The following is a 27,046-nucleotide window of genomic DNA, read 5'->3' on the forward strand; positions in this document are numbered from 1 at the left end:
AAGGTTTAGTTATGTTTTCTAATAAAAAATAATATATGCGGATCGGGGCCATTTTACAATACATATTTCGTAATACTCATTTGCTTAATTGCTAGTTACTACTCGAATTATTCTACTGATACCTAACGGGCGTTTTGCTGACTCTCCCACTCCGAGTAGTACGGATTGTATGAGTCGGCAAAACGTCATCGTCACTAAATCTACATTTTTTCTTACATGACGTTTCACCCGGCGTTTGTCGTGGATTTTCGATATCCAGGACAAAAGCCGGTTTCAACCTGTCAATAGAAATAAGGGCCTGTCTATTGGGTAACTGTACTAAGTATGCTTTTTCCAACCGCTTTATGACGTCATAGGGACCGTCATATGGTGGTTGTAGACACTTACGCATTACATCGTTTCTAACAAAAACTTTTTTACAGTCTTTTAAGGCAGGGTGTACAAAAATAGTCCGAGAGTCTCTGTGTGTCTCGGGTTTCGGTCTTAAATTACTAATTACCTGTTTCAACTGCTTTAGGTACTCCTCACCGTCCGTTATCTTACTATCCGATGGTTCGAAAAATTCTCCAGGGAGCCTCAGAGTTCGCCCGAAGGTTAATTCCGCGGCACTTACCCCTGTGTCACTGCGTGGTGCTGCACGTAGTCCCATCATAATGGTGTGCATTTCTTCAACCCACGATCTATTGTCCTTTAATCTCGCCATTAAGGCGGCCTTAAAACTACGATGCCATCGTTCGATCATGCCATTACTTTGTGGATGGTACGGTGTCGTCCTAAACTTATGAACCCCTAAATATTTCATTAACTGTCTAAAGAGACTGCTTTCAAATTGCTTTCCTTGATCTGAACTCAAATTAATAAAACACCCATGTCTAGTAATCCATCCTTCATACACGAGTTTGGCTACTGTCTTCGCACAAATATCTTTAATTGGAAATGCTTCCGGCCAACCTGTTTCTCTATCTATCATTGTAAGACAATACCTGTAGCCTTCCTCTGAAATAGTGAATGGACCTGTAATGTCAATGTGTAAATGACACATTCTATCTACTTTTGCAAATTGCCCTAAAGGTGACATAGTGTGTCTGTGAACCTTTGCTTTTTGACACTCTATGCACGACCTAGCCCAAATACCTATATCTTTATTCATCCCAGGCCAAAAATAATTATTAGTTACCATTTTCCTTGTTGTTCTAATGCCAGGATGGCTGATGTTATGTATTGCTTCGTATGCGATACGCCTAAACTGTTTTGGTAAGTAAGGCCTAGCCTTATCGCCTCGCAAGTTACAAACAATGGGCTTATTTACACTCGGCAAGTCAATTTTTATTAGTCTCGTGTTACCGTTTTTTGTTCCTAGCAATTCTGTGAGCTCTGTGTCGTTCGCTTGCGCAATAGCCACTTCTGTGAAGTCAAGTACAGACGGGCACGAAATTGTTTCAACGCGCGATAACGCGTCCGCGGGCGCGTTCTCTTCGCCTTTTGTATAGCGTATATCCGTCGTGAACTCACTAATAAATAATAACTGACGGGTCCTTCGCGGCGTTTCTTTACTACTACCTAGCTTTTTAAACGCAAACGTTAATGGCTTATGATCTGTATACAAAATGAGATCTCTACCTTCGAACATGTTCCTAAAATATTGCACTGACAAATAAAGCGAAAGTAACTCCCTGTCGTAGGTACTGTACTTTTGTTGCGTGTCAGTCAATTTTTTTGAAAAATAACCTAACGGAACCCATTCGTTATTTACTCTTTGTTGCAATGTGCCTCCAACGCAAGTATTTGACGCGTCTGCCATTATAGCAAGCACTTGACCTGTTATCGGATACGCTAACAAAGCAGCGTTCTGTAAATTCAACTTACATTGTTCGAAAGCTTGAATAGCACTTTCTGTCCACACTATACTACTTTTGTCACGTTTCTTTGCTCCGTGAAGATACTTATTTAATTCAGCTTGATATTCGGCTGCCTGACGCAAATGACTTCTATAGAAATTTACCATGCCTAGAAATCTACGAAGTTCCTCTACCGTTTTCGGTCTGGGAAAGTCTACAATGGCTTGGACCTTGCTTGGCAACGGCCTTAAGCCACTGGCTGAGACCTCATGACCCAGAAACTCAACTTTATCCTGCGAAAACGCACACTTTGCTAAATTAATAGTTAGCCCAACTTGTTGTAATCTTTCAAAAACGGCCTCTAAATGTTTTTCGTGGAGCGAACTATTTTCGCTAGCTATTATTAAATCATCTAAGTATGAAAAAACAAATTCTGCTTTATAATTTGCGCAATCCGGGTTATTTTGTTGAAAATTTGTTTCTAAATCCTGTAAAACATAATTATTCATGAAACGTTGAAATGTTTGTGCTGCGTTTCTTAAACCGAAAGACATACATGGCCATTCAAATAAACCAAAAGGTGTAATTATTGCTGTTTTCTCCACGTCATCCTCTGCTATCGGAATAAAATGATACGCTCGGTTAATATCAATCCTGCTAAATACTTTCTTATCGGCTAAAATAAACGTAAAATCCTTTATGTGAGGAATTGGGTATCTATCAGGCTTCGTAATTGCATTCAGCGCTCTATAGTCTCCACACGGCCTTATATTACCATCTTTTTTAGGTACAACGTGTAGAGGACTCGCCCACGCACTCTTTGACGGGCGGCAAATACCCATTTCCTGCATAAGGCGAAATTCTTCTCTTACCTTTTTAAATCGGTCCGGCGGCAGTGGCCTTGGACGCGCATGCACCGGAGGACCTGAAGTCTCGATGTGGTGTCTTACGTTGTGACGTGGTGGTTCTTTGAACGTCGCTGGCATTGTCAATTCTGGGAACCTACTTAGGAGAGAATAACATGGATGCGATTCGGCTATAGTAAAAATAGATGAATGCTCCGAGTTTACTATAGTGGAAATTACATACATGTTAGTCTCCTGATCTAACAATCGTCTATTTCTTAAGTCTACTAACAAATTATACTTAGCTAAAAAATCCGCTCCTAAAATGGGTTGTTTAACGTCGGCTATTACAAAAGTCCACTTAAACGCACGACGCAATCTTAAATTTAACACTAGAGTCTTTGTTCCGAAAGTTTGTATTTCACTACCATTCGCGGCATAAAGTTTGTATTTATTATTTATTGCACTGTCACACACTGATTTATAACTTTTAGGCAACACTGAAATGTTCGCACCTGTGTCTATTAAATAACGTATGCCATTTTCCTTATCCGTAATACATAAACGGTGGTTCCCTAATTCGACGCAGGTACCCACCGGTTCCACCTGCATCTTTACTAGTTTTCCTGCTGCTTATTCCAGGTGCACGGCTGTTCGCAGCGATTAGCTCTCTGCCTGTATCTAAAATGATGCACGCAGAGCCAGTCCGGGCTATCCGGGGTACGTCTGGATCTGTTTTCCTCTCGTCCTCGGGAACGCGAACGACCACGGAAACCTCCGCGACCTCGCCTACCTCGCCAACTGTGTCTGGACCTGTCCAGCTGGTCCAACCTCGCATGGATCCTGGCTATTTCAGCTGCCATCGACGAAGTTCCGGGTACCGTCTCCTTTGCTGCCACTTCTGCTACTGATTGGGACTTCATAGTTTCCATTACTTTGTCAGCAATCACGGCTAGTCTGTCTAGATCTTTAGCTTCTGTTGCAGCCAGAACGCCTCGTGCTGCTGCTGGTAGCAGATTCTGCCATAAAACGCTTAGGGTATCATTACTAATTTTACCCCTGGCCAGATCCTGCATCTTTCGGAGGAGGTGGCTGGGTTTCTGATCACCCAGTTCCATCTCCCCGATGAGCTTCTGTATCTGGCGGTTCTCCGACTCTTCATATATGTTCAGCAACCTTTCTTTAAGTACCTCGTACTTACGCTCTTCCGGAGGATTGATGAGGATGTCCGTCACTTGTTGTATGACATCCTTACCCAGCTTGGATACCACTATATTATACCTGGATGCGTCTCCTTGTTTTTGTGGTGCCAGTATTGCTTCCAGCTGGATAAACCAGACCCTAGGTTGGTCGGTCCAAAACTCCGGGATCTTCGACGTGATAGATATCGACGCTAGATACGTGTCTTCATCCTTCACTACTGTCGTAGGTTGCGCCATTTTTAAAGTGTTTTAGTTTTTCACTTCCTTACACGTGTTAATTTGAGTTGCCCTAGCTTACGTTACTTTACTTTATTTTAATTAAGAAAATTAACACGCGCTACCCTGGTAGTTCAAAGTCCGAGTCACCAATGTACAGGTATATTTGTACAGATATTTGATGTATATATAGCGCCGTGTTCTCTACCAGGGTAGAAAGAAAAACAAAAGAAATGAACACTAAAAAATATATATATTATAATTCACAATTTTAAGTTACAATTTGTAAACGTCAACATGATACAACGGGCTAGATGCAACTAACGAATTACGCTACGTCGTGGCACGCGTAGCCTCTAAAGTGATTACTCGCTGGTGCCTCTACAGAGATAATATGTTGTCTGTACCTTTTTTTTTCTCTCGTCTGGCTTTACAAAGATTAGCCAATGTCAAGTTTGTAGTTCTTTACAAGTTAGGGAAGTTATATAAGTATGGACTTCGTCTGTACCGGCGCTCCCCTACATACGTGCGTACTACCCAGTCAGATCCAGCACCAAAAAACACCAGTGAAACCGTAGAGTGAAACACAAACCGGCCATTTTTAACAAAAAAAAGAAAAAACACTCCAAAAAGGCACCGCACGCGCGCCAGCAAACGCCAACACAGACGAAGTCCTTGTCTGTACCTACACCTACCTACCAACATAATAATCACCACTAAGGACTTCGTCTGTGGTGGCGTTTGCAGGCGCGCGTGTTGTGACTTTTTGGAATGCTTTTTTTGTTAGAAGTGGCCGGTTTTTGTGTTCTGATGGTGTTTATTTGTGGTGGAACTGACTGGGAAGCGCTCTAAAGGGGCGCCGTGTGTATGTCGGCGGGCGCCGGCACAGACGAAGTCCATACATATACATATAGTTTCCATAACTCTACAAACTTGACATTGGCTAATCAGTGTAAAGCCAGACGAGAGAAGAAAAAAAAATCACCACTAATCACAGCCAATATAAATCCTGTACTCTGTATTCCTCATGGGTATTCCTGGTCCACTGGTCTGTGAATAATATACAAAATATACGGCTGTGTCAGTGTGTTATACACTATAGTCTGCTATACATATATTGTAGTATACGCCACGGACGGACTACGGACGAAAGGAACTGAAAGATTAATTTTACTTTTTACATCATTTAAATAATTGTGAACCAAATCTTCACTATTTTACTTCACTTTGCAGAAATAACAAGTAAGAGTATGGCGTTTTTGTTTCTAGAACTATAAGTTTTATAACATCTGGTGCAGTGTTTGCAATACTCGTTTTATCCTTGCATGAGTCAAAGCCTGTGCTGTGAATTCGATACCTTATATGGTATGCTACTTATTTAGTTTATTTGAGATCGTTTGTTGTGACATTGTGTCCTACTTAAAGTTACAGTCGTTTTCGTTCTCGATTTAAAATAAGCAGGTATGGGTAAATGTATTGAGGTGACTCACCGCTGCGGTTGCTGACATCTGAAGCATCTGAATCTTTGTCACACGATATTTTTCACAAAGGTATTTCTGGAAGTGTGGAATTCAGATTTTGCTGGTGTTCAGTATATGATAAGGGCTTGTTTAAGTATTCATTACTTTGTATGTACTATGTATCCAACTTTAATTAAGTCATTTACTTAACTAAAAGTATAATCATTATTTCAATTTGCTACCTGTTTTTAGAAATTTACCAAAAAAAGTCTGAAGAAATATCCTTAAATACATTATTAATGAAACAATTCTGTTACTACATATGTGTAAATCTTACAGTAATATTTTTATGCTGTGAACACAAGTTAAATGATGCAAAGTCATTTAAAGAATCACACATAAAATTGTTTAACTAAAAGTCTGTGTATACTAACTCTATTTCCTAGAAGTCGAGAGACCAACTATAACTTTATACAATCAAAAGATAGTCAGAGTAAGATGTTATTCAGTTCTAACGATGATAAGTACTCCATAAATTTCTTTGCTTCCTTTTTCAATAGGCATTTCAATATTGTTGTATGTCAAAAATGAAAGCAGTACTTACTGTGAATAAGACTACCCTACTTCCCTACCTATTCTCAGTTTTGAATTATCATCAATAGAATGTTTTTACCCAGTACCCATGTAAGTTTTACTGTCAACAGTAAATCATGTCGTCCCGCAAGACAGCCGGCCGCCGTGGCACCAACAAGAAGAGAGCCCAGCGCGCCACTTCCAATGTGTTTGCTATGTTCGACCAAGCTCAGATTGCAGAGTTTAAGGAGGCTTTTAACATGATTGATCAGAACAGGGATGGCTTTGTTGATAAAGATGACCTCCATGACATGCTTGCTTCTCTTGGTAAGTCACGTACAACAATAATGCCTATCTTTACAATTTCATTGTATTTTTAAATGTGACTGTATTTTTACTGAACGATGAATCAAACAGATGTGAAAAATGGATGAATATAATTTTTTCTATATATTCTTGTATGTAAAGATTAAGTACTACATACTAGCACAGACTAGTATGTTCATAATTTTCTTTATTAAAAAACATTGTACAATGTGTAGCAGCGAATGTTACTGATAAATGAAATGCTGCTTACATATTTACACTTTGTATTATATGAACAATTATTTACAATATGGCTGTAGTTATAATAAAACTGTGGTATAAAACGAGGGCCGGCGCTTGATGCTAGACCGAGGTGTTGCGGTCTTGATGTTTCTAAGGTGAATTCGTTGAAACCGCTGCCCGGGGTTCGTCCAGGCCAGCAAGATATTTTGAATCGTTCCGAATTCAAATTGTGTTCTCTAAGTGACAGCTGCAAAGTGTGTTGCTTCTTGTGCAGCTGCCAGTCTTAAAAGAGGCTGCATGCCTCTACAAATGTTATATTCATCAGGCAAAAGGTGTCAATTTTTAGGGTTCCATACCCAACGGTTGCTATTGGAACCTTACTAAGCATTCACAGTCCGCTGTCCGTCCATCCGTCTGTTAGCGGGCTAAATCCAGAGAACCTTAGTAAGTAGAGAGTTGAAACTTTCACAGAATGTGTATTGCCATTATAACAACAAATATATATAAAAAAATCAAAATGACCACCATGAAAATTGAATTTCTTGTGCAATAAATCTTGTATAATAACACAGACAAAGTCGGGCACCAGCTAGTCTTACATGAACTAAGAAATTAATACCATTATGCAGGCAAGAACCCAGCAGAGGATTATCTGGAGGGTATGATGAATGAGGCACCGGGGCCCATCAACTTCACTATGTTCCTCACACTGTTTGGTGAGCGCCTCCAAGGAACTGATCCTGAAGATGTCATCAAAAATGCTTTTGGGTATGCTAAAGGTTACATGACCTATTTCATTCATTTTGGAACGTAAAGGACTTAAAACATAGTATTTGCATAGTTAATAATTAAAAACTGATAAAAAATATTTAGTAATAAGTAAATTCAGTCATTATTTTTAGGAAATATTTGTTAATATTATCTTGTTTTTGTTTTATTATCCTTCGGAGCTATATATTTTTTCCAAATTTATTATATGCTAATATTATGCGATCGGTCATTTATTCATTGTGTTACCCGCATAAGTTGTGTGTGCCCGTAAGTGGTGTGTCACACTGAATAAGACTGACTGTCTATTGTATTTTTTAAGTGTTTTGTGGACATGCCGTGGGCGTACCTCATAATAAATAAATAAATAAATAAATAAATAAATAAACAACTACCCTAGGGTGTAAACGCGTGTCCATCTTCCACCCTAGCTAAGCTAGGCTATGTTGTGTTGTATATTGCTTGCTTACTTTTCCTGCCTTAATGGAAAGCAGGAGGTGTGCATCTCATGCTGCACGTTGTACCATAGAGATTCGTCTGTTTTGGCGGATCATAGCAAACTAGAGGATGCCCGCGACTGCATCCGCGTAGGGTTTTAAAGATTCCTTGGGAACTGTTAGATTTTGCGGGATAAGAGGTTGGGCAAACTACATCATATACTACATCATATACATCATATACTACATTACCAAATTTCATGTAAATCGGTTAAGCGGATGCGTCTTCAGGAATCCTGTAGGAACTCTTGGCTTTTCCATCATAAAAGTAGCCTATGTCCGTCCCCGGGATGTAAGCTAACTCTGTTCAAAATTTCATCAAAATCAGTTAAACTGTTGTGCTGTGACAAGCTAGCAGATAGACAGACACACTTTCGCATTTATGATATTAGTATGGATTATGCTTGTTGTTCCTTGTGTGTCATGGTAACACTTGCTTCTATCCAACGTTTTTCAAGGTGTTTTGATGAAGAGAACACGGGCGTGATACCGGAGGAGCGTCTGCGCGAGCTGCTGACCACCATGGGCGACCGCTTCACCGACGACGACGTGGACGAGATGCTCCGCGAGGCGCCCATACGCGACGGGCTCTTCGACTATGTCGAGTTCACGCGAATTCTCAAACACGGCGCCAAAGACAAGGACGAACAATAAGATTAAGATGTATTTAATATGGCAGGTTTGTTATTATGCCCCAAATTTAAGGTCCATTTCATTAGTTGTAACAGCTATCCCGAATTGAGTTTTCTTAATTGGGATAAATAATTTCATCCATAAAAAGGTAATGGGTAAAGATAAGTGAAAAATTAATGAGGAGGCGGTGAACAAAATGATGTAGTTATGCTTCTGAGGAAAATACTTTTTTAAAGATCTGGAATACAAATCGAAATCATTTATTTCTGAGCAAAATGCCATAAAATTGTGTTAAAATAGAGTTCAAAGCTCCAATATGGATTAAAATGTTTCAGCAGCTTTCATTCAGTTTTTTTTTTTCGTTTTTCTGTAAAATTTTATTTTGTGTAATTGCAACGTTTTGTTGGCCTTTTCAAGTTGTAGACTTTCCAAATCTATATACATAATATGTTTAAACCTGCTAATTTCGTTAAAACCTGCCTTATTAATATTTTATCAATTTTTATTAAAATTTTGTAATCATGTTATACTTACCTATGTATTTATGTTATACCTATTCACAAAAACTAATCCACTTTGTATCAGAGGAATCTGTTTAGATATTAAGTTATGATTGTATGGAATTCAACAATCTCGAATGTCAGCGAGGTGCTAAAGATAGATAGGTACTACATAATATATGGATTTGTTGCATTTTGATTGATTTTATATTATATGCATTTGTTTAGGGAGATAAATGATGATATACTTACTAATTAATTCCAGAAAATTACATGAGCTAATATAAGTTTAAGACTACATCGTTAAAAAGATATGATCGGAAACGCCAACTGGTTTCCTCATAGTTAGTGTTGTATGGTGTTACCAAAAAACAGGAAATGAGTCATTACAGTGGTCATGATTTGAGGTTGGCTCTTATCCATAGTAAATGTGAAAGCGAATACAAACAGATTTTGTCGCAAAATGCGTCATTGCGTGTATTTTATGACCATACGTTGCGTTTTAGTCAAAATTTTGTCATTTATGTTGTTCACCTCGATTCAACAAACGCTACCTGAAATTTGTCTATAGTTTTAGACCGATGCATGTGGACATAACAAATTAATGCTAACATAATCCTAAAAGCCCATGAACATTGGGTGTGACGTTTGATTTATTGATGCATTTAGTATTCATTGGATCTGTATCCTGTATATTATGTGGGCTGTATACATATACAGTTTATAGGGACACATAAACTTACAACATAAGTCACTTAGGTCGACTTGCATCAACATTTTAAACCAGTTTAAATTAAATTTTCTATCGTCTTTTTCTTGTCAACCATGAAATAAAGTCAAAAAGTGACTGCATTAGAAATTAAACGTGATCAAGGATTTTGGTGCAAGTGGGCCTTATATTTTTCAAAACACTAATTTATCGTGCTCAGCTAAAATGTACCTCAACCAATATGTTGTAAAATTATGATATTACAACTTAATAAAATTATCTTGGTCTTAAACTTCTTAAATTATCTTGATTTTGTTTTAATTTTGCGATAGTTTAGCTCTAAACTATCAAAAAGTTAAATTATTAAGAGTTGATTCAAAAGAGTGATTGATATTATAATGAATGATTTAACAAAGTATTAAGTAAAATCATTCCGTTTTAGCAGACAACTGTAATTAACTTAAGTATGAATTATGAGTTAAAAATAAGGTCCAACCATACTTATTATATGGCAATTTATTAAGTTTTAGAAATGTAACCATTTACTATGCAATCACGTATGTACTTATTGCGTTTTTTATAATAAACTCTTCTCATTATTATCAGTGTTTTTAATTTTTATATATACAAAAAAATCTTAGTTTTTACTGAAAACGTAGATTCGTAGTCTTCGTAGTTCAAATGCCACCTGTTATTGTAGGAATCAGCTAAGTCTACTTAGCTTTTAGTATTCATTTGTTCTGTGTGCTGGACAAAATACATCTATAGATAATACCACACGCTTAGCGCTTGATTGTAGAGAGGATATATTATTTTCCTCATCATGACCAAGTCAACCCATCGCCTGCTCAATACAGAGCATGGGTCTCCTCTCAGAATGAGAAGGGGTTTCATCTTGTTGGTTTGGCGGCTACGCAGGGCGCTTCAGACCCTGTATCACTTTGACCGTTGCCGATCTATTGTGATCGCCACCGTTTTACAGTTCTCGTCCAATACTAATTGCCGCCAGAAACAGCAGCTTCTTGGCCGAGTTGTTTTTCGCCTCCTCGGGGTGCAGTAGGTAGGTACCTATGTGTTTCCCTAGTTGAGAAGGGGTTTGGCCATAGTCAACCACGCTGGCCAAGTGCCGATTGATAAACTTCACACACCTTTGAGTACATTATGGAGATATACAGGTGTGCCGGTTTCCTCACGATGATTTAAGGAATTAAAAATGATATTTTAATTACTTAAAACGCAATAACCCCGAAAGTTAGAGATGCCTACCCGGGATCGAACCCCCAAACTCCAGGAGGCGGATGTCCTATCTTGGCTATCAGCTTTTTTATAATATTATTTTTCATGCTTATAATATTCTTCTAAATACATAAAAAAGAGCTGACTGGCTGATCTATCAAGGCACAGCTCAAACTATTGGACGGAACGGGCTGTAGCATGCAGATAGCTTTTATGACGTAGACGTATGCAAAGAAAGGATTTTTAAAAATTCAACCCTAAGCGGGAAAAATAGGGGGTTGAAATTTATTTAGTCCACGCGGAAGAAGTCGCGGGTATAAACTAGTTAAAAATAAATAAGGTAAATATAGAAAAATACAAATTCGTTGGCTTAGTAGTACCTAAACTAAGCCTGATTCTTAGCTCCATGGTTATCGCCTTAATTAGGTAGGTAATTATGCTGAAAAATTTCAACCTAATTACCGCTAAAGTGTTAAAAACACGTTCGGTAGATACGTAACACGATATATTTTTAGAGAAACTTGTTCTAAAGAATTTGATAATGTTTTTGAAATTCTATTCAACGAGGTAGTTAGGTAGGTACCTATCTATCACTCTAGTCGAAGCCATCAGATAAGTACCAACTTAATATTATTATGTAAGTAGGTGTATGTAATAAATGAGATAAGTTATAAAGTAAAGTACATAGGTAAGGTATTTATCAATCACATAAGCTTGGTTTGCCTTCGTTAAGAAGCACAGCCCATTCCAGAACGCCGTGAATGCGCATATGGGGATTCTCGTTTTTCACTGAAATACAAACATATTTTTCATTTAGTTACCTACTTAGGATTATGTACTTCTGAAAGTTTTCCTTCCAAATAATTTTCCTACACAAAAAGCAACCTGGGAGATATCCAAAACGTAAATGGCCGCAGCCGTTACAGTCACCAGGCCAACCATTTCAGTAAAAAAAGTTTTTCTAATTGGTGTAGGTACCTACCTACCGAATTAACGATTTATCTCGGAGTAAGATGGTAGGAGGCTTCGGCCGTGGCTAGTTACCACCCTACCGGCAAAGCCGTGCCGCCAAGCGATTTAGCGTACCGGTACGAATGGATGCCGTGTAGAAACCAAAGGGGTATGGGTTTAATAAAAATTGCAGCCCTACCCCTTCCAGGTTAGTCCGCTTCCATCTTAGACTGCATCACCACTTACCACCAGGTGAGATTGCAGTCAAGGGTTAAGTTGTACTTAATTACTTATCTGAATTTTAAAAAAAGATTCGTTCTTGTACTTAGGTACTCGTAGGTAGGTCTGACAGGACAAATTTACCAATCATAAAGTCGGTACAAGAAGAAAGTGCTAACTGCTAACCTTGGACTCTAACAAATTCTTTTGTTGGCAAATCTAAGGGTTTCCACTTCGGCCGACCAAGCTGAAAGTGCGTCGTCGAAGCAATGCCTTTGTGGAATTCCTATGATAGAAGATTTAATTCAGTTCATTAATTTTTTTTTATGTTAGGTAGATACCTGAACTAGAAACTTAAGAAATACTTGCTGTCATAGCCGAGTAGGTATAGGTATTTACACTCCGTACCCTCGTGGAGCCCAGAGGTTCACGAAATTCAAATTCAAAATATTTTTATTCAATTAGACTTTTTCAAGTTCTTTTGAATCGTCAAAAGCAGGTTCGGAATGCCTTAATTAAGAAAGACGTCATTCAGGAGCGGATCAACCAGCCCTGCCGGATTGGAAACGGTCCGGTCGTAACATACCTATTTACCTAGTAGGTACCCAAAGTAAAGAGTAAAGACAAATCTATCTGTAATCAATAGAAAGTAAGGTAAAAGCTCAGAATACATAATAGTACAGGTAAAATTACAGTGCATGCGAATCATCAGCATCAGCACCGGCCCACTACTAAAAGGGTCTCTACGGGTCACTACTAAAAGAAGGGTATTTTAGGCCATAGTTTACCACGCCGCGCTGGCCAAGTGCGGATTGGTAGACTTCATACACCATTGAGAACAATAAGGAGAACATGCAAGTTTCCTTACGATGTTTTCCTTCACCGTTAAAGCAAGTGATATTAAATTGTTTAAAGGGCGCAAACTCCAAAAAGTTAGAGATGCATGCTCGGGATCGAACCCCCGACCTCCTGAATTGGAAGCCGACGTCTTAACCACTAGACTATCACCGCTATAAACAACAAGTGAGTTTATTTTGAACACGAGGCGTACGACTGATTGTACCTACAAAAACAAATCAGCTGGGTAATCGTTATTCGCTTACCTACCTAAATTATATATTTTATTACCTATATGGAATGGATGGATTGCTTAGGTAGGTAAATACCTGGTCCCAAATGTTTTGGCGAATAATCTTAGGTTCCTGACGGTCAGATCTAGCGGACTTAGGATTGTAATCTGGAGGGTGGTAGAGCATGTCATAAGCGCATAGTTGTTCCCTATTAGATTCCCATTTCGTATTAAAAAACGTATTATTAGAGACGGGTATAATCATTTGGGTGATCAGTCGATCCTCCAGGATCATCATTTCAGGTGTCTGATTTTAAAAATTTAGTAGGTGGTTACTTAGGTTGCATGTATAAAGTTGTTGTGTCTTAGGTACACATAAGTATTTAGCGAAATTATTGCTTTTTTGCACTGATAATTTACTTTCGTGACCCGTGAGTTGTACACTTGGTTGTACGTTATGAAATACATAAATCATAAACGTCAGTTGATCACAGAATAAAAATTGCAACAGCTTGTCATCCATAGATAGTAGAATCATTTTACTGACTACCCTCAAATTCTTAAAGAATAGTAGTTAAGTACAGTTTGCGCTAAATTATTTCATTAATTCCGCTTTTAAGTAATCCCCCGGATTTAATGGATAGGTATTTGTATGAATTGAATTTGAAAAATATGACTCCGCTTATTGAAATAAATATTTGTCTGCCGTCATTAATAATCCTTCCCTTCATGTCATGTTTCAGTTTTCATAATGTTTTCATATTAGTTACTTCAGTTACTTATATAGTTACTTTTTTGGCATTTAAATAAGAAGTAGGAACTTTTCTCTTATTATCGTGAAACATTGAAGTGTCTGGGTCATATCACGTAGTGATACATACTCTTTGCATATCATGATGTCAGTCATAGACGTGTCAATGTCGTGGTGGCAAAATTATTTCGATATTAAAAATAATGTTGATAATTTTAAAATAGCCTCAAAATTTACGACATGGGCGATTGTAGCGTACATTTTGATACATTTGGTCAGATTTGTTTCATTTAACATTTTGTTTTATTTTTATATTTTTGTTTTACTTTTTTTGCATTTTTGTTTGTTATTTACCTTCAGATTCACTGGATTACCTTATCCCCCCAGTGAAGAAGTCTAACGGGACTCATGAAACAAATTTGTTATTTAGTCGAGATTTTAAAGAGCAAACTGCATGGCAAACTGATATTCGATTAATTAAAGATTGTCATAAGAAAATAACAAGACAAATTAGATCATCAACCATATCACACGAATCAGATAAACGGACTTGTTCTTCTGTTATATTAAACAAAACGACGGAGGAGGTTAGTCCTTGCTTCCTAGCCGTTAATATATTTTGTGAAACTTAAGTAAGTATTATAATTATTTAATACATACATTGGTTGTAATATAATAAAAAAAAACATTAATCTATTGAAATTACAGTTGATTCATGAGCAGCACTCTCTTGTTAATTCGATTAATAAGAGTTGTAATACCATTAAGTATTTGTCAGTTAGTAAAGAACATGGAAAAAATTGTACAATTGAAGATAAACCTATGATAAAAGTAACCGTTATACCAAAAGCAACTGAGACTCAGACATCCAAAGTATTTAACAAGTGTCGTGAAAGAACGACGAAAAAGCTTGAAAATACAGTATCAAATCAAGAGAGTTCCATTAAAATTCAAAACGTTTATGTCATGGTAAAAGGAAAAAGACGTGAAAAATTGTATGCATTAAAGTCGACCAAAAGTACGAATTTATCAAACAAATTCTTTAATACGAAATATGAAGATATTTCTACACAACATATTACGAATTCTAAACGGTTAATAAGCTCATTAAATATGGAGAAAAAGAATCATAATAATAAAAAAACTGAGCCGAATAATCATAAATATAGCAATTTTGGTGGTGCTTGTCAAAATAATAAAAATTATGAAGAATCTGAAAGTGTGAATGCACAAAAAAGCAAAGTTACAATAGTTGGCCAACTTGGATTAACCCGAGATGATCAATATGTTTTAAAATGCGCTGCGACAGTCAATGATAAGCCCAGTAAGCTTGTTTTCATAAATTATCACAAAACACAAGTTTACATACATAGATTGAAAATTTATAATTATTGCGCTGTTTTCAGTCACAACAAATTATGTGCAACTGGTTAATACCACGAATAGAAATCGTCCAAACATCAACAGAAATGCCCCAGCGTAAGTTTGTAATACAGCTTCCGCACTAATATTATAGGTAAATGTGAAAGTGTGTCTGCCTGACTGATAGCTTTTCAAGGGCCATTCGCTTAACCAATTTAGTCATATTTTGGTATACCTAAAGATAGATCTATTCTGGTGAGGGACAGACTACTTTTTTTCTCAGAAAATCAAAGAGTTTCCACGGAATTTTTTAAAGACCTCGATCAACGCAAATTAAGTCGAGGGTATCATTTAGTAATTCATAATTTTAAAAACTACACACTGTAAATTTTAACCACTTTTCCAGATTCACTTCAAAATTAAAAACAACTGGGTTTTCTTTAGATGATAACGATGAATATAGGACACGGTAAGAACTATTTAGCTAACATGCAGCTATACATAATAATTTTAAATTTCCATCAGGCATTAAAATAAATTCTACTGCTGATAACTATAATATTTATGTTTTGACAGTCACCAAGATTCAAATATTCAAACTGATCTATGTTATGCATATAATTGCATCAATCTTGACCCAAATCGTAAGGAACATAGGCAAGTGATATGTCATATTCCCTTTAAAAAATAAGTCCCATAAACAATCGTCATAATATAATTAATTATTATTATTAAACAATGTTACAGAAATATAGCACAAGCTACACAAGTAAATTTTAACCAACTACCCAAAGGTTTCAAAAATACAGTAGCTCAATGCAATTGCGACGTTGAAACCTCTGAAAATAATACTTTTAATATCCAACATCAAGATAACGTCCTTAAAGATTGTAAAAGTCCACTAGTTATTATATCCGTTTACCCAAGACCCTATGATAAAGAAGATAGCCCAGTGAAAATTATTCAACCACCACCTTTACCACAAAAGATAGCTAAAAATTTTAAATATATTGAATCAAAAGCAACGAAGAGACAGCTAAGGGATAATGAGGTGTCTGTCAATAACTCTGAACATAGACCTCGGAGTAGATCGCCTCCCCCAGCTAAAACCGTACCAAATAAATCTTTAAATTTGAAATATATTGAATCAAACGCAATGAAGAGACAGCTAAGGGATAATAATGCGGTGTCTGTTAATAACTCTGAACACAGGTCACCTCAGAGAAGATCGCCTTCCCCAGCTGAAACTGTACCAAACAAATCTTTAAATTTGAAATATATTGAATCAAAAGCAATGAAGAGACAGCCAAGGGATGGTAATGCGGTGTCTGTTAATAACTCTGAACACTGGTCACCTCAGAGAAGATCGCCTTCCCCAGCTGAAACTGTACCAAACAAATCTTTAAATTTGAAATATATTAAATCAAAAGCAATGAAGAGACATTTAAGGGATAACAATGCGGTGTCTGTTGATAACTCTGAACACAGGTCACCTCGCAGTAGATCCCCTTCCCCAGCTAAAACTGTACCAAATAAATCTTTAATAGCTGAAACGGGTAATCATGTTTTAAGAAAAAATAACAATATGAATAAGGTTAGTCCCCAGCACATACTTTCAACTCAAAATAAAGACAGCAAAAATAAATCTAAGCACCGAGTAAATAATTTCAAAAAAGACGTAAGCTGTTATTGCCCTTACTCTACAGGGTTAGGAAACCAAGAATTTGCAAATCTTGGACATAATTCTAAAGCCTGTGATCCTAAAGAAACTGAAAAGAAATAAGTAAAGCGAGCACTTGTAAACAATTTTTTGAGAGGTGTCGGCAAAATAGACCAACATAACGCGGAAATAAAACTTTTTGCCCCTAAGGTTGATACGTCTAGGGTTGCAATAAACATTAACGGTGATAGGGAACGATACGATGTTTTACTTGAGCAAAGTAATTTTGACACTGGTCTGTCAGTGAGAAAAACCCTAAAAATGCAGTCTCCGACACATAGTACTGCGGATGGAGTTGATATAAATTCTACCGAAAACTTTTTGATGTTATCTGAGAAAATTAAAAATATACCTACGTACTCAGGAGTAAGTTAATTGTGTTTTATATACTTAATAGTCAAAATTAATGACGCTACATTTGTTATATTTTATTGCTTTTCAATATTTATTTACAGGAGACGCAAAAAATTTCCAAAGCTGTGCCAAAAGAAACAAGACTACATGTCAGAGATAGTTTAGAAATTTGTCACAGGTAGAATTTTTAGTTTTTTATACTTATATTTAAAAACCTAAATAATTCTAAATTTTTCTGGATAAATATTAGTTATAGCACAGAAGTGTGATATTTCGCTTCGTGCAGGAACGGCTTATTTTTAACAAACCTCAATGATTGAGGTTTGTTAAAAATAAGCCGTTCTTTCACTAAAAATGACTCACTATAGAGCATCCATACAATACGATAAAAGTTATACATTTCAGTCGAGAAGGTCGAGCAGGTTCGCGTCCAAAGCTGACTCAAATCAGAGGCAAAGATAATTCGTTCATCAACTCAGATTTCATAGGTAAGAGTAATAGCCAATGTAAAAGAAAACGGGACCGTGTTTTATTATTTCAATAAGTTAATGAAGTTATTTCAAAAAGTATGCTTATTTTTACAGCTCCAGTCAAGCACTATCGAGGTGATGATTGCTCAGTACCAGACCCAAATGAGAGAGATAAAGAAATAAGAGAGCTATTGGGTATTGTACGTAATACACGGAACCCGACGAAAGATGGAAATGCAATGACCAAGGTATCTAATATCTATATTAATTATACACACTGGCCGTCTGTCGCCGTTCTTATAAGATTCTTATTCGAACTTTACTTCGACACACGATCACGACCGTGTGTCTTGATCATTAAGTATGACAACACTTATGTTTTTTGTCAATAACTACCCTCATTACTAAGAAAACTGCTGTAGCAACTTCCTACATGCTAAATACATTGGTTATTTACGTTATAATTATTGGGATTTTTAATACTAGATTGAGTAAGAACTACATAATATGATCGAATGCTTATATTTGTTAAAAATGAATATTATTAGGGGATCAACTTCTAACGCTAATTTAATTTTAACGACATTATTAAATTTTTGTATATTTGATATATGTAGTAGGTATATCCAAACGAATATTCATTATAATATATAGTTATTACTTTCACAGGAGACAGGGTTTAACATTAGTCTGTTTTAATGATAAATTAATCAGTATTTAAAGATTTATTTATTATTTATTTACTTTTGTTTTCTGTAGGATCATACAGTCTTCTATAGTCATCACGAAAACCAAAGGAGAAAATACTGTTGCTGTAGTAAAAAACGGTTCATTTTTATTTATTTGATTGAAATTAAGTATTTACTTATTTAGTTTAATGCTGGTTTAATTGCTTTTTTTGTAATTTTATTATATTTTAGCAGTTCAAAAGGAATAATGACCAGATATAGCATTTCTAAATTACCAAAAGAATGTTTAAGAAGAAAAAAAAGCATTCAAGGAATATCAACAGCATCGAAAACTCTATCGAAAAAACGTGGAGTAAAAAAAACAGAGGAAAGAGGAACTCAGGCATTGAACAAAAAGAAAGAAGTTTGTAAGGTAGCACCCAAAGCTTCTTCCGATACACTGTCTGGTAAACTATCGGCTAGCAACGAACGGCGTGTACTTGACAAACAAGAAAACAATAATTTATCGAAGGAAGATGTAACTGCACGCGCACCACATAAAGAATCTTTTACAGAACAGAATGTAATATTGAATCGCAATGTACAAGTACCGTAGAGTTCCCTAACTTCGTCTGCTTTTGACCGTTTTTTCAAATTTTCCGCCAATCGGATGTAAAAAAATCTGTTATGTCTGACAAACATCGTCCAATGGTAATAGTTCTTTTTATGTGTGTATGAAAGTGTACCTACTGTTTATAGTTTAGGCAAGCTAATGACCGTTAAAAAAATAGACGAAGTTAAGGTGAAATTCCAAACTTCATCTATGCATAGGAAATTTATTTTAAACATAATGCCAATTTTATCAAAAAAATATAAATAAGATAAAATTATTCAAAAGTCCAAATACACTATCTTAATGCCTTTTAATTTTATATATTTTATACTTTTATTTAGGTAGACGAAGTTAGGGCGTACTTTGTCCAAAATCGTTCTTAAATTCAGGGGTGGCACAAAGATATCGTAAATAAAAATGAAATATGATGAATGAATTAAACACTTTAATCGTAGTAATCGTAAAACTGTCTTTTTCTTAGGCATTCTAATGCTAAATCCAACATGTCTAGGCTGTGAGCAACTGTATATGATCGTTTTTTCTTTTTTACGAATTCTCGATTCATGTCTAGAGTTTTTTGATTACCTGTAAATAAAATTAAAATAATCGACTATTGCAAATATAAATTTATAGTGGTATATATTGTAATTGTTAATTTTCTTCAAATATAAAAAGTGAGTTCATTTCTAGCACTTTTACGAGTAGTTGGCGCATGTCTGTTAATAAAAGTTTTTTCTTATAAAATTTCTAGGTTTTGCCCGCGGCTTCACTCGCGTGAACTTTGGTTTATGATAAATCCCGCGGAAACCGTGGATTTCAGGATAAAATATCCTCCTTCAGGAGTTCTCCTACATCACAAGTCTCAACTGTTTATCCTATTTGGCTGAAATTAGAAATGGAAATAAATTTTACCCTGACTTAATACACAGGCTACTTTTTATCGTGAAAAAGCCATGGTTCATGCGGAATCAATAAAAAAAACAACATTCACGCAGGCAGCGCCACAGGAAAAACCTAGTAACATTATATTTAAAGAAACCTTTTATTATCAAACATTAATTTAAAACACCTTAAATGCGCCAGAAATCAACTCTTTTATCAACTTACTTTACATTTTGTTATGTAGGAAATACATAGTTATTTATACAATATATCTACGTTTTGGTAATTATTCAGATACATAACAGTTTTAAATAGGTATAGAGGGTATAGAGTAAGAAAAAATACAGACCAGGTACTTTTTCATATAAGTATAGTACAAAAAAAAGAAAGTTCTTATTTTAATTTTGACGACCCTAAGGGCAGACGAAGTTAGAAAAACATCACATTACAGATTGTATCCTAACATTGTCTGCCCTAATATTTCTGTAGTTAACGAACATATCTGAATGATTTTTTTAATTTTGGTAATGGATTATATGAGTAAACTGTAGTAAAGATTTAAAAAACTTACCTCCAAGCAGTATTGAGTAATGACACAAATTTCCGGGGTCGGTAAAAAAGAAGCGTGTGCGTGATCCGAAGTTACTCACGATTGTGACAAAATGGCCATCAATATTTTGACAAATGACATTGCAATGGTGCCATGATTAAATATGTATACTTCCCAAACATCGATGTATATGGATAGGCCCTTAGAAGAAAAAAAATGCGCTCACAAGTTAAAGAGAATTGGCAAAAGTCTCTTTATCACGCATCAGTCGGCCGCACACGCTTTATCGTATCGCACGTGTTTTTGACTGTCGAAAATGCCGTCATGTGCGGTCAAATCTTGCAAAAACCGTACGGAAATCCATCAAAAAAAAGATGGAATAACATTTCACTCGTAAGTATATCGTTTTCTCATTTAATTTAACGTATAAGCTGGGTATATTTTTAATTTTGCTATGATTAAATATTTGCCGCAAAAATATCGTACAATTGGAATACAGAAAGAATGGAGTCGTGTTATTTTTTTTGAAGTAAAACTTTTTATTCGCGTATGACAGACTACTTATGATCATGAATATATTTAACTATGATTGTATGTTTGTAAGTATTTAACTATGTATGTTTGTATATAATTAACTGTTTTACTATGTATGTATATCTGTACTAGTAGACTAGCGATGTTTCCGATATTCGCATCCTCACCCGCAATTGTGAAGGTTACGCATTGATTTGGGCATCCACATCTGCATCTACAATAATAATAATCAATGCGGATAGTCACGCGGATGCGGATGTTGCAAGTCGCGAAAACTATACATGTATGTTTGAGTGTATACATGCTTATATGTATTTTTTATGTATTTAACTATGTATGTTTACGTATGTGTTTAACTATTTAACGATGTGTGTATTTTGTATGTATACGTCGTACGTATGACGTAGTTATATTTTAGCGATTTTGCGGGCTTCCGCATCCGCTACGGCGAAGCTGCCGCATTGATAGAGGGTTCCGTACTACAGAAGTTTTTTTGGTTATGGTTTATATTATTACATATTATTTGTGAAAATTCTTTGTTAGATTCATTACATGCTCATATCTGCACTAATAATATTTTTAACGCAAAAAAAAAAATTGACGAAATATTGCACAAAACAGCTCCATTCCATCCTTGTTCTTTTTAATAATAGAGAGTTGACGCTCGCGTCAAATTCACTGACGAGTTCAATGACGTAATATTTATTTTTTTATAGGCTCATTTTTGTAAACGGATTTATATGGGAATGGCATATCCTTATACATCGATGTTCCCAAATCACTACAATTAGTGTTTTCATAAAAGGAAAAAAAATATTGAATTTTTTAAATTTTAGCCGATGTTAGGCATATAAGTTGAAGTTAGGAGACTCTACGGTATTTTTACAAATAGAACAATTTGCTAAGCAAAAGCCTATTATTCTAACTCGGAAACAATACGAAAAGGTTAAAAAAACAATACAATGTACAATTAACCAGCGTAAATCTTGTAATTTGAAAAATTTCAATGTTATTTCTGTCGGTGAAATAAAAGTTAAGCCAATACTACAACAGAATAATTACAAAGCCCAAAAAATAAAGACACACAATACTAACCAAAACGAATCTAATCAAAAACATTCCGATAAAATGATTTTTAGTACCGATAGCAACAAGGGTAGAATGATTTCTGGCGCTGATAAAAATAATGATAGAAGAATTTCTACGGCTGATAGAAACAATATAAACAAAGATATATTGGAAAAACACATAAAGCCATTCGCAGCAACTCCTCGACAAACGGTATCATCTATGGAAATTCACTATGCAAATGTTGCATACATGAAAAAAAACACAGTTTCCTTCGCGCACTTTGGGGATGGCTTGCATAATAAAAATAATATTAATGCTAATGCTAAACCCAGTCCTTCTCTTCATACTATTTTTAAAGGTGATGAGCATATGGATATTGTACTACGAATTTTCCATGGGTTTTGTAGGAAAACATCCATTAAAAATTTACTGAAATTGTATTGAATCCATAAATGTAGAAAAATCGTAGGTCTATGATTGAATCAAAATATCCAATTAAGACGTCATAACCATCGATGTATATGGATTAGCCTTTCCCATTCAATTCCGTCCGCAAAAATACGCTTGAATCTTACGTCATCGTCATTGACAAAGTCAAGAGACTTGCAATTTCTCTTGACTTTTTGAGCGCGTTTTTTATCTTCGAAGGGCCCATCCATATACATCGATGGTCATAACTCACAATTTTGTGTTTGCGTTTTTAAACTAGGCTGGTGGTTGATGACTGTCCTTAAAACATTTGTTTTGCTACTCGAATTTGTGATATTATTGAGTCGAAGTGTGCTTAAAACATCTACTAAAAAAATTACAGGTCATAAGAAGTCTGCGACGCCAAACTTAGGAACGTCGGCGTATTCTTTATGTTCTGATGCGAACGATTCGGCCAAGTCAATCCAAGCACCGCCTTACGCTGGCGATTCTAAGCCTAAAAAACCATTTCTTCGGAGGCTTTTGTCGTGTTTAGTGATGCGATCGACGGAAACCACGGTTTTGAAAGAAATGCCAGACCAAAAACTGCAGAGTGTAAATAGCTCAGTCGATTCCTATCACATAAGCACTTCCCTTGGTGTAAGTTTTTTATTTCTATCACCATCAGCTAAAGTTGAGGGTATTTGGCAATCTCCACTAACATCAATTATTGTTTTTTTTATTCCAGGCTTTAGAAATGACTTCTACTCTTTACGACACATCAGCGTCGTTCTATAGCAACCATACTATAGCGCCAACAAACAAAACGAAACGCGGTTTTTTTAGCTCGGTACGAGGATTTCTCGCGACTCGAAGAAGTTAAAGTTAATATTTTTTTAATATTGTATTTGTAATCTTCTTTATATTGTTTTTGTATAATGTTTTACTTCTTCAAGTTTTGTTTTTTACTTGTATGACACGGTGGACCGAAAGATTGGTAAGTACTTTCAACTTAATTTAAGCTGCACCAGACGAGCGCAATTTACTTCGCCAATGATGTGCGGAATTGAAGAGAGTACATTAAATTATGGTTGATGATAGCTGGGAATTTCGACTATCTTTTAATTTGGATAATTTATAAGAACTTTTTATTGAAGATCTCTAGTCTACGATATCATCACTGACCGAATCAACCGTCTAGCTTCGTGCTTTACAAATCCTAGGGGTTGGAGTTCAGACAGACAAACTGCCTGTGTGAACTGTGAAATGATGAATTTTGAATTTTGGGCTAGTTAATGAATGACTTACGTGCCTAGGCTGGGATAAATTATGCGCATCCGCCCTGACCAATGTGATATAGTTAACTAGTTAGATACTTATTTATATTTCGATGGCCCCGACGAATAATTGACTGAGTGAATTGAGATCTCTTCATCTTGAGAATTGAGATCTTCTTCGCTTCTACTAGAGTGAAATATTATTATTAAAATATGATTCGCCAGGGAGCAACACTTTTTGAAAACCTTTAGTTAATTATTTAATCAATGGCCACACTGGCCAACGGCTCATAGAAGTCATAGATTATGACTATGATTGGCTGTCTGTGGCTGCAAATGACAACTGAATTGACACATGACAACTGACACTGACAAATAAATGCAATAAAAATGTTGTTTTTGAGAGCGGAAATATAATCAAATTGAACAAGTTACTGTTAAAAAAACTGCAATGGCTTTCATTAGACGTTATATTCCAATAGTAACGCAAAGTTTCAAAAATGTTTATATTGGTGGACAAAGTAAGTTGTGTATTTAATTATTAACTAACCTAATTCCTGACTGAGTTTTGATCCTAGAGGTACCTGCCCCAAATATTAATGAAAATATTATTTAAGGACAAAAAATCCACCGTTGGGTGGCACCCACTTTAATGGAGTTAAAGCGTCGTGAAGATAAACAGGGTGGTAAAGTAACGAACCCAAGAAACACATTCTTAGAGTGGAACTTAGAAGCAGAGCTTTACGCTTTCGGAAAACGTCTGAATGAAGAATTCGACTCGGATCTTCTACTTCAAGCCTTTACCGACCGATCTTATGTAATCAAGGAGGAAATGAAGCAAAAAGAAATGGAATTTGATTTAAAAATGAAAGACAACAGAGAATTAGCTGAAGAAGGTAAGGCTTTTAAAATGTATGGAAATTAATTAGCTGATAATTCTTATTTAAGACATAAAAATTGATGTTTGTTACCTATTTGCTACTTATGAGTTTGTACATAGTCCAGCTGATTGAGTTGAAACATTGTAGTTTTTGTTGGCACTTGTGTGAAATGGCCATGACAGCAAGATATTCGCAACACCATATACTGTTATACAATTACCTAATCATATACTGTTCACTTTAAGTAACATGCTGAGCCCCATGTGTGCTTCACAAGTCCCAGTAGAATAAAAAATATAGATTTTCTAAGAAGGTTGTTTTTTGTTATTGTTTTCATTTTCAGGAAGAAAATTCATGGAACAATATATTCAGCTTTATTTAGAGACTGTGTTGCCAAAGTTTCCCAAGGAAGGCATAGCTGGTGTTTGTAGTCATCTGAATAGTGAGAAAATTCTAGCAAACGTGGCTTTGAAACTTGGCACAAAGGATATCATTTTAGCTGATGTAAGATAAGCCTGGCTAAGGGCAGACTTGTGGCTTATGATTTTTTTTCTGATTCGATAAATTAACATAAAAATTTATGGTTTTCTATATTCAAACTTCAAATATTACCTATTCTCAGTCTTATTCGTGTCTTATTTTTTTTTAATTTAGCTTTTACACACCTTTTTGACTAAAATAAGTAAATATTTTTTTCTGCATGTAATATAACTGCATGGTAATTACTCGCAGACTGTGTAGATAGTATTCAGTTTAGATACAGTTAACTATGCATACATGATAATTGAAACCAAAGTGCAATTTAAATTGCATTTGTACTACAATTAAAATACCTGTACAGCTACAAGTTTCTTTAACATTTTAGGAATATCCAGTAGACAACTCAATATTAGCAAATACCTTTAGAGCTATTGTTGGAGCTTTACTACGTTCCTCCAGTGAAGAGCAAGCTGCACATTTTGTGAGGGACTTTGTTATTACAAATTTACAAGGTAAACTATACTGCATTATTATATTATTTACCACTAGCTATGCTTGCATACATGCATTTCTATATGCTGTCCGAAGAGCTGTGGTTGGGCATGAGCTATGTGCATTTTTAACCCCCAACACAAAAAGAGGGGTGTAATAAGTTTGACGTGTGTATCTGTGTATCTGTCTGTGGCGTCGTAGCGTCTAAAGGAATGAACCGATTTTAATTTAGTTTTTTTTGTTTGAAAGGTGGCTTGATCGAAAGTGTTCTTAGCTATCATCCAAGAAAATCGGTTCAGCCGTTTGAAAGTTATCAGCTTTTTTCTAGTTACTGTAACCTTCACTTGTCGGGGGTGTTATAAATTTTTAATTTACACTTGTATGTATATTTTATTAAGTTGATACTTTCCAGGGCAAGATGTAAATGAATTCTGGTATATAGAAGACCCTTGGACAATGTTGACTGATCTGATAGCTAAAACTGGCAGTGAATTGGAACCGAGGTTGATTGGAGAAGTTGGCAAAAACACACTACTAGCTTGCTACAGAGTTGGTCTATACTTGGACAAGAAAATGTTGTCATCAGGTATTATTAATTTAATATTGCTCTTTAATTTTTAGTTAAGTTAATTTTTATGATAAGAGCTATTTTGACAATAACTCAAAGTACCTAGCTTTTTACTTTTTAATAGAGGAAGTGACACCTTTTAAATTTGTTCCGTTTTTTTTTTCTGTAGTGTGCGTGTAGTGGGCTATATCTCTTGAACCACAATAGGTAGCAATTTCTAAATTTTGACAGAATGTGTATTTTTATTGCCACTATAACAACAAATAATAAAAATTTCAAAATGACTGCCAGGAAAATTTTAAAAAATATTGTGTTATTTCCTGTATAATTTTACAGAACCCTCCATGTGCAAGTCTAACTTGCACTTGACCAATTTTTCATACAATATATTTTAGTAATAAGTACATTATGTCTATTTTAGGGTTTGGTGAAACAGTGGCAACAGCTAAGGAAATGGCTGCCAGAGAAGCTTTAAAGAAAATATTCGGCACAGAAGAAAATATGTATCCGATTAATTTCAAGCTAAATGGAATACCTAAATCAAGTTCAAATTCAAGATATCAAGTGTCTGCAAGTTGAAAATTTATTAAAAAACAGTGTAGTTTAAGGATTATCATGATAATAAATATGTTTTAAGTAAATGCATTTTAACTTTATTCTTATATTTTAAATATCCATTACAACAATTTAATTTAATACT

General features: G+C 35.5%; 3 protein-coding genes across 6 annotated transcripts; 2 read left to right on the forward strand and 1 right to left on the reverse strand.

Moving 5' to 3' along the window:
- The first annotated feature begins 5,157 nt into the window (after nt 1–5,157).
- LOC123871221 (myosin regulatory light chain sqh) lies at nt 5,158–10,392 on the forward strand. 4 transcript variants are annotated; one of them, XM_045914874.1, is made up of 4 exons: nt 5,158–5,343; nt 6,266–6,461; nt 7,313–7,451; nt 8,407–10,392. In XM_045914874.1, exons 2-4 carry the CDS (start codon nt 6,272–6,274, stop codon nt 8,600–8,602), a joined length of 525 nt encoding a protein of 174 aa, XP_045770830.1. In that variant the 5' UTR covers nt 5,158–5,343; nt 6,266–6,271; the 3' UTR covers nt 8,603–10,392. The 4 variants fall into 4 exon arrangements, with proteins under 4 accessions (XP_045770830.1, XP_045770833.1, XP_045770831.1 ...); XM_045914877.1 differs by lacking the exon at nt 5,158–5,343 and adding an exon at nt 5,345–5,466; XM_045914875.1 differs by lacking the exon at nt 5,158–5,343 and adding an exon at nt 5,505–5,651.
- Nucleotides 10,393–11,513: 1,121 nt separating this feature from the next.
- On the reverse strand, nt 11,514–13,728 carry LOC123871222. The gene is made up of 3 exons (XM_045914878.1): nt 13,363–13,728; nt 12,383–12,482; nt 11,514–11,815 (listed from the first exon to the last, which is right to left on the reverse strand). The coding sequence occupies exons 1-3, from the start codon at nt 13,561–13,563 to the stop codon at nt 11,727–11,729; spliced, it is 390 nt and encodes a 129-aa protein (XP_045770834.1). The 5' UTR covers nt 13,564–13,728; the 3' UTR covers nt 11,514–11,726.
- Nucleotides 13,729–14,183: 455 nt separating this feature from the next.
- LOC123871223 lies at nt 14,184–26,987 on the forward strand. Its single transcript, XM_045914879.1, is given in 19 exon segments — nt 14,184–14,290; nt 14,377–14,603; nt 14,725–15,340; nt 15,423–15,495; nt 15,785–15,847; nt 15,955–16,035; nt 16,126–17,464; nt 17,554–17,630; nt 17,858–17,940; nt 18,037–18,170; nt 18,682–18,749; nt 18,843–19,200; nt 22,049–22,598; nt 23,052–23,348; nt 24,543–24,821; nt 25,150–25,310; nt 25,672–25,798; nt 26,191–26,364; nt 26,768–26,987. Coding segments are annotated over 19 exon segments (4,899 nt in total). The 5' UTR covers nt 14,184–14,256; the 3' UTR covers nt 26,926–26,987.
- Nucleotides 26,988–27,046: the final 59 nt, after the last annotated feature.

The sequence above is a fragment of the Maniola jurtina genome, chromosome 13 (genome assembly GCF_905333055.1).
Source record: "Maniola jurtina chromosome 13, ilManJurt1.1, whole genome shotgun sequence".
Lineage (NCBI taxonomy): Eukaryota > Metazoa > Arthropoda > Insecta > Lepidoptera > Nymphalidae > Maniola > Maniola jurtina.

What these genes read in the sequence shown, in the direction of transcription:
- LOC123871221 (XM_045914874.1), top strand. Translation starts at nt 6,272, where the DNA reads ATGTCGTCCCGCAAGACAGCCGGCCGCCGTGGCACCAACAAGAAGAGA. An exon ending in TGACATGCTTGCTTCTCTTG is followed by an intron (nt 6,462 to 7,312) that starts GTAAGTCACGTA and finishes ACCATTATGCAG; the next exon opens with GCAAGAACCCAGCAGAGGAT. An exon ending in GTCATCAAAAATGCTTTTGG is followed by an intron (nt 7,452 to 8,406) that starts GTATGCTAAAGG and finishes ACGTTTTTCAAG; the next exon opens with GTGTTTTGATGAAGAGAACA.
- LOC123871222 (XM_045914878.1), bottom strand. Translation starts at nt 13,563, where the DNA reads ATGATGATCCTGGAGGATCGACTGATCACCCAAATGATTATACCCGTC. An exon ending in GCCAAAACATTTGGGACCAG is followed by an intron (nt 12,483 to 13,362) that starts GTATTTACCTAC and finishes CTTCTATCATAG; the next exon opens with GAATTCCACAAAGGCATTGC. An exon ending in AGAATTTGTTAGAGTCCAAG is followed by an intron (nt 11,816 to 12,382) that starts GTTAGCAGTTAG and finishes TTTGTATTTCAG; the next exon opens with TGAAAAACGAGAATCCCCAT.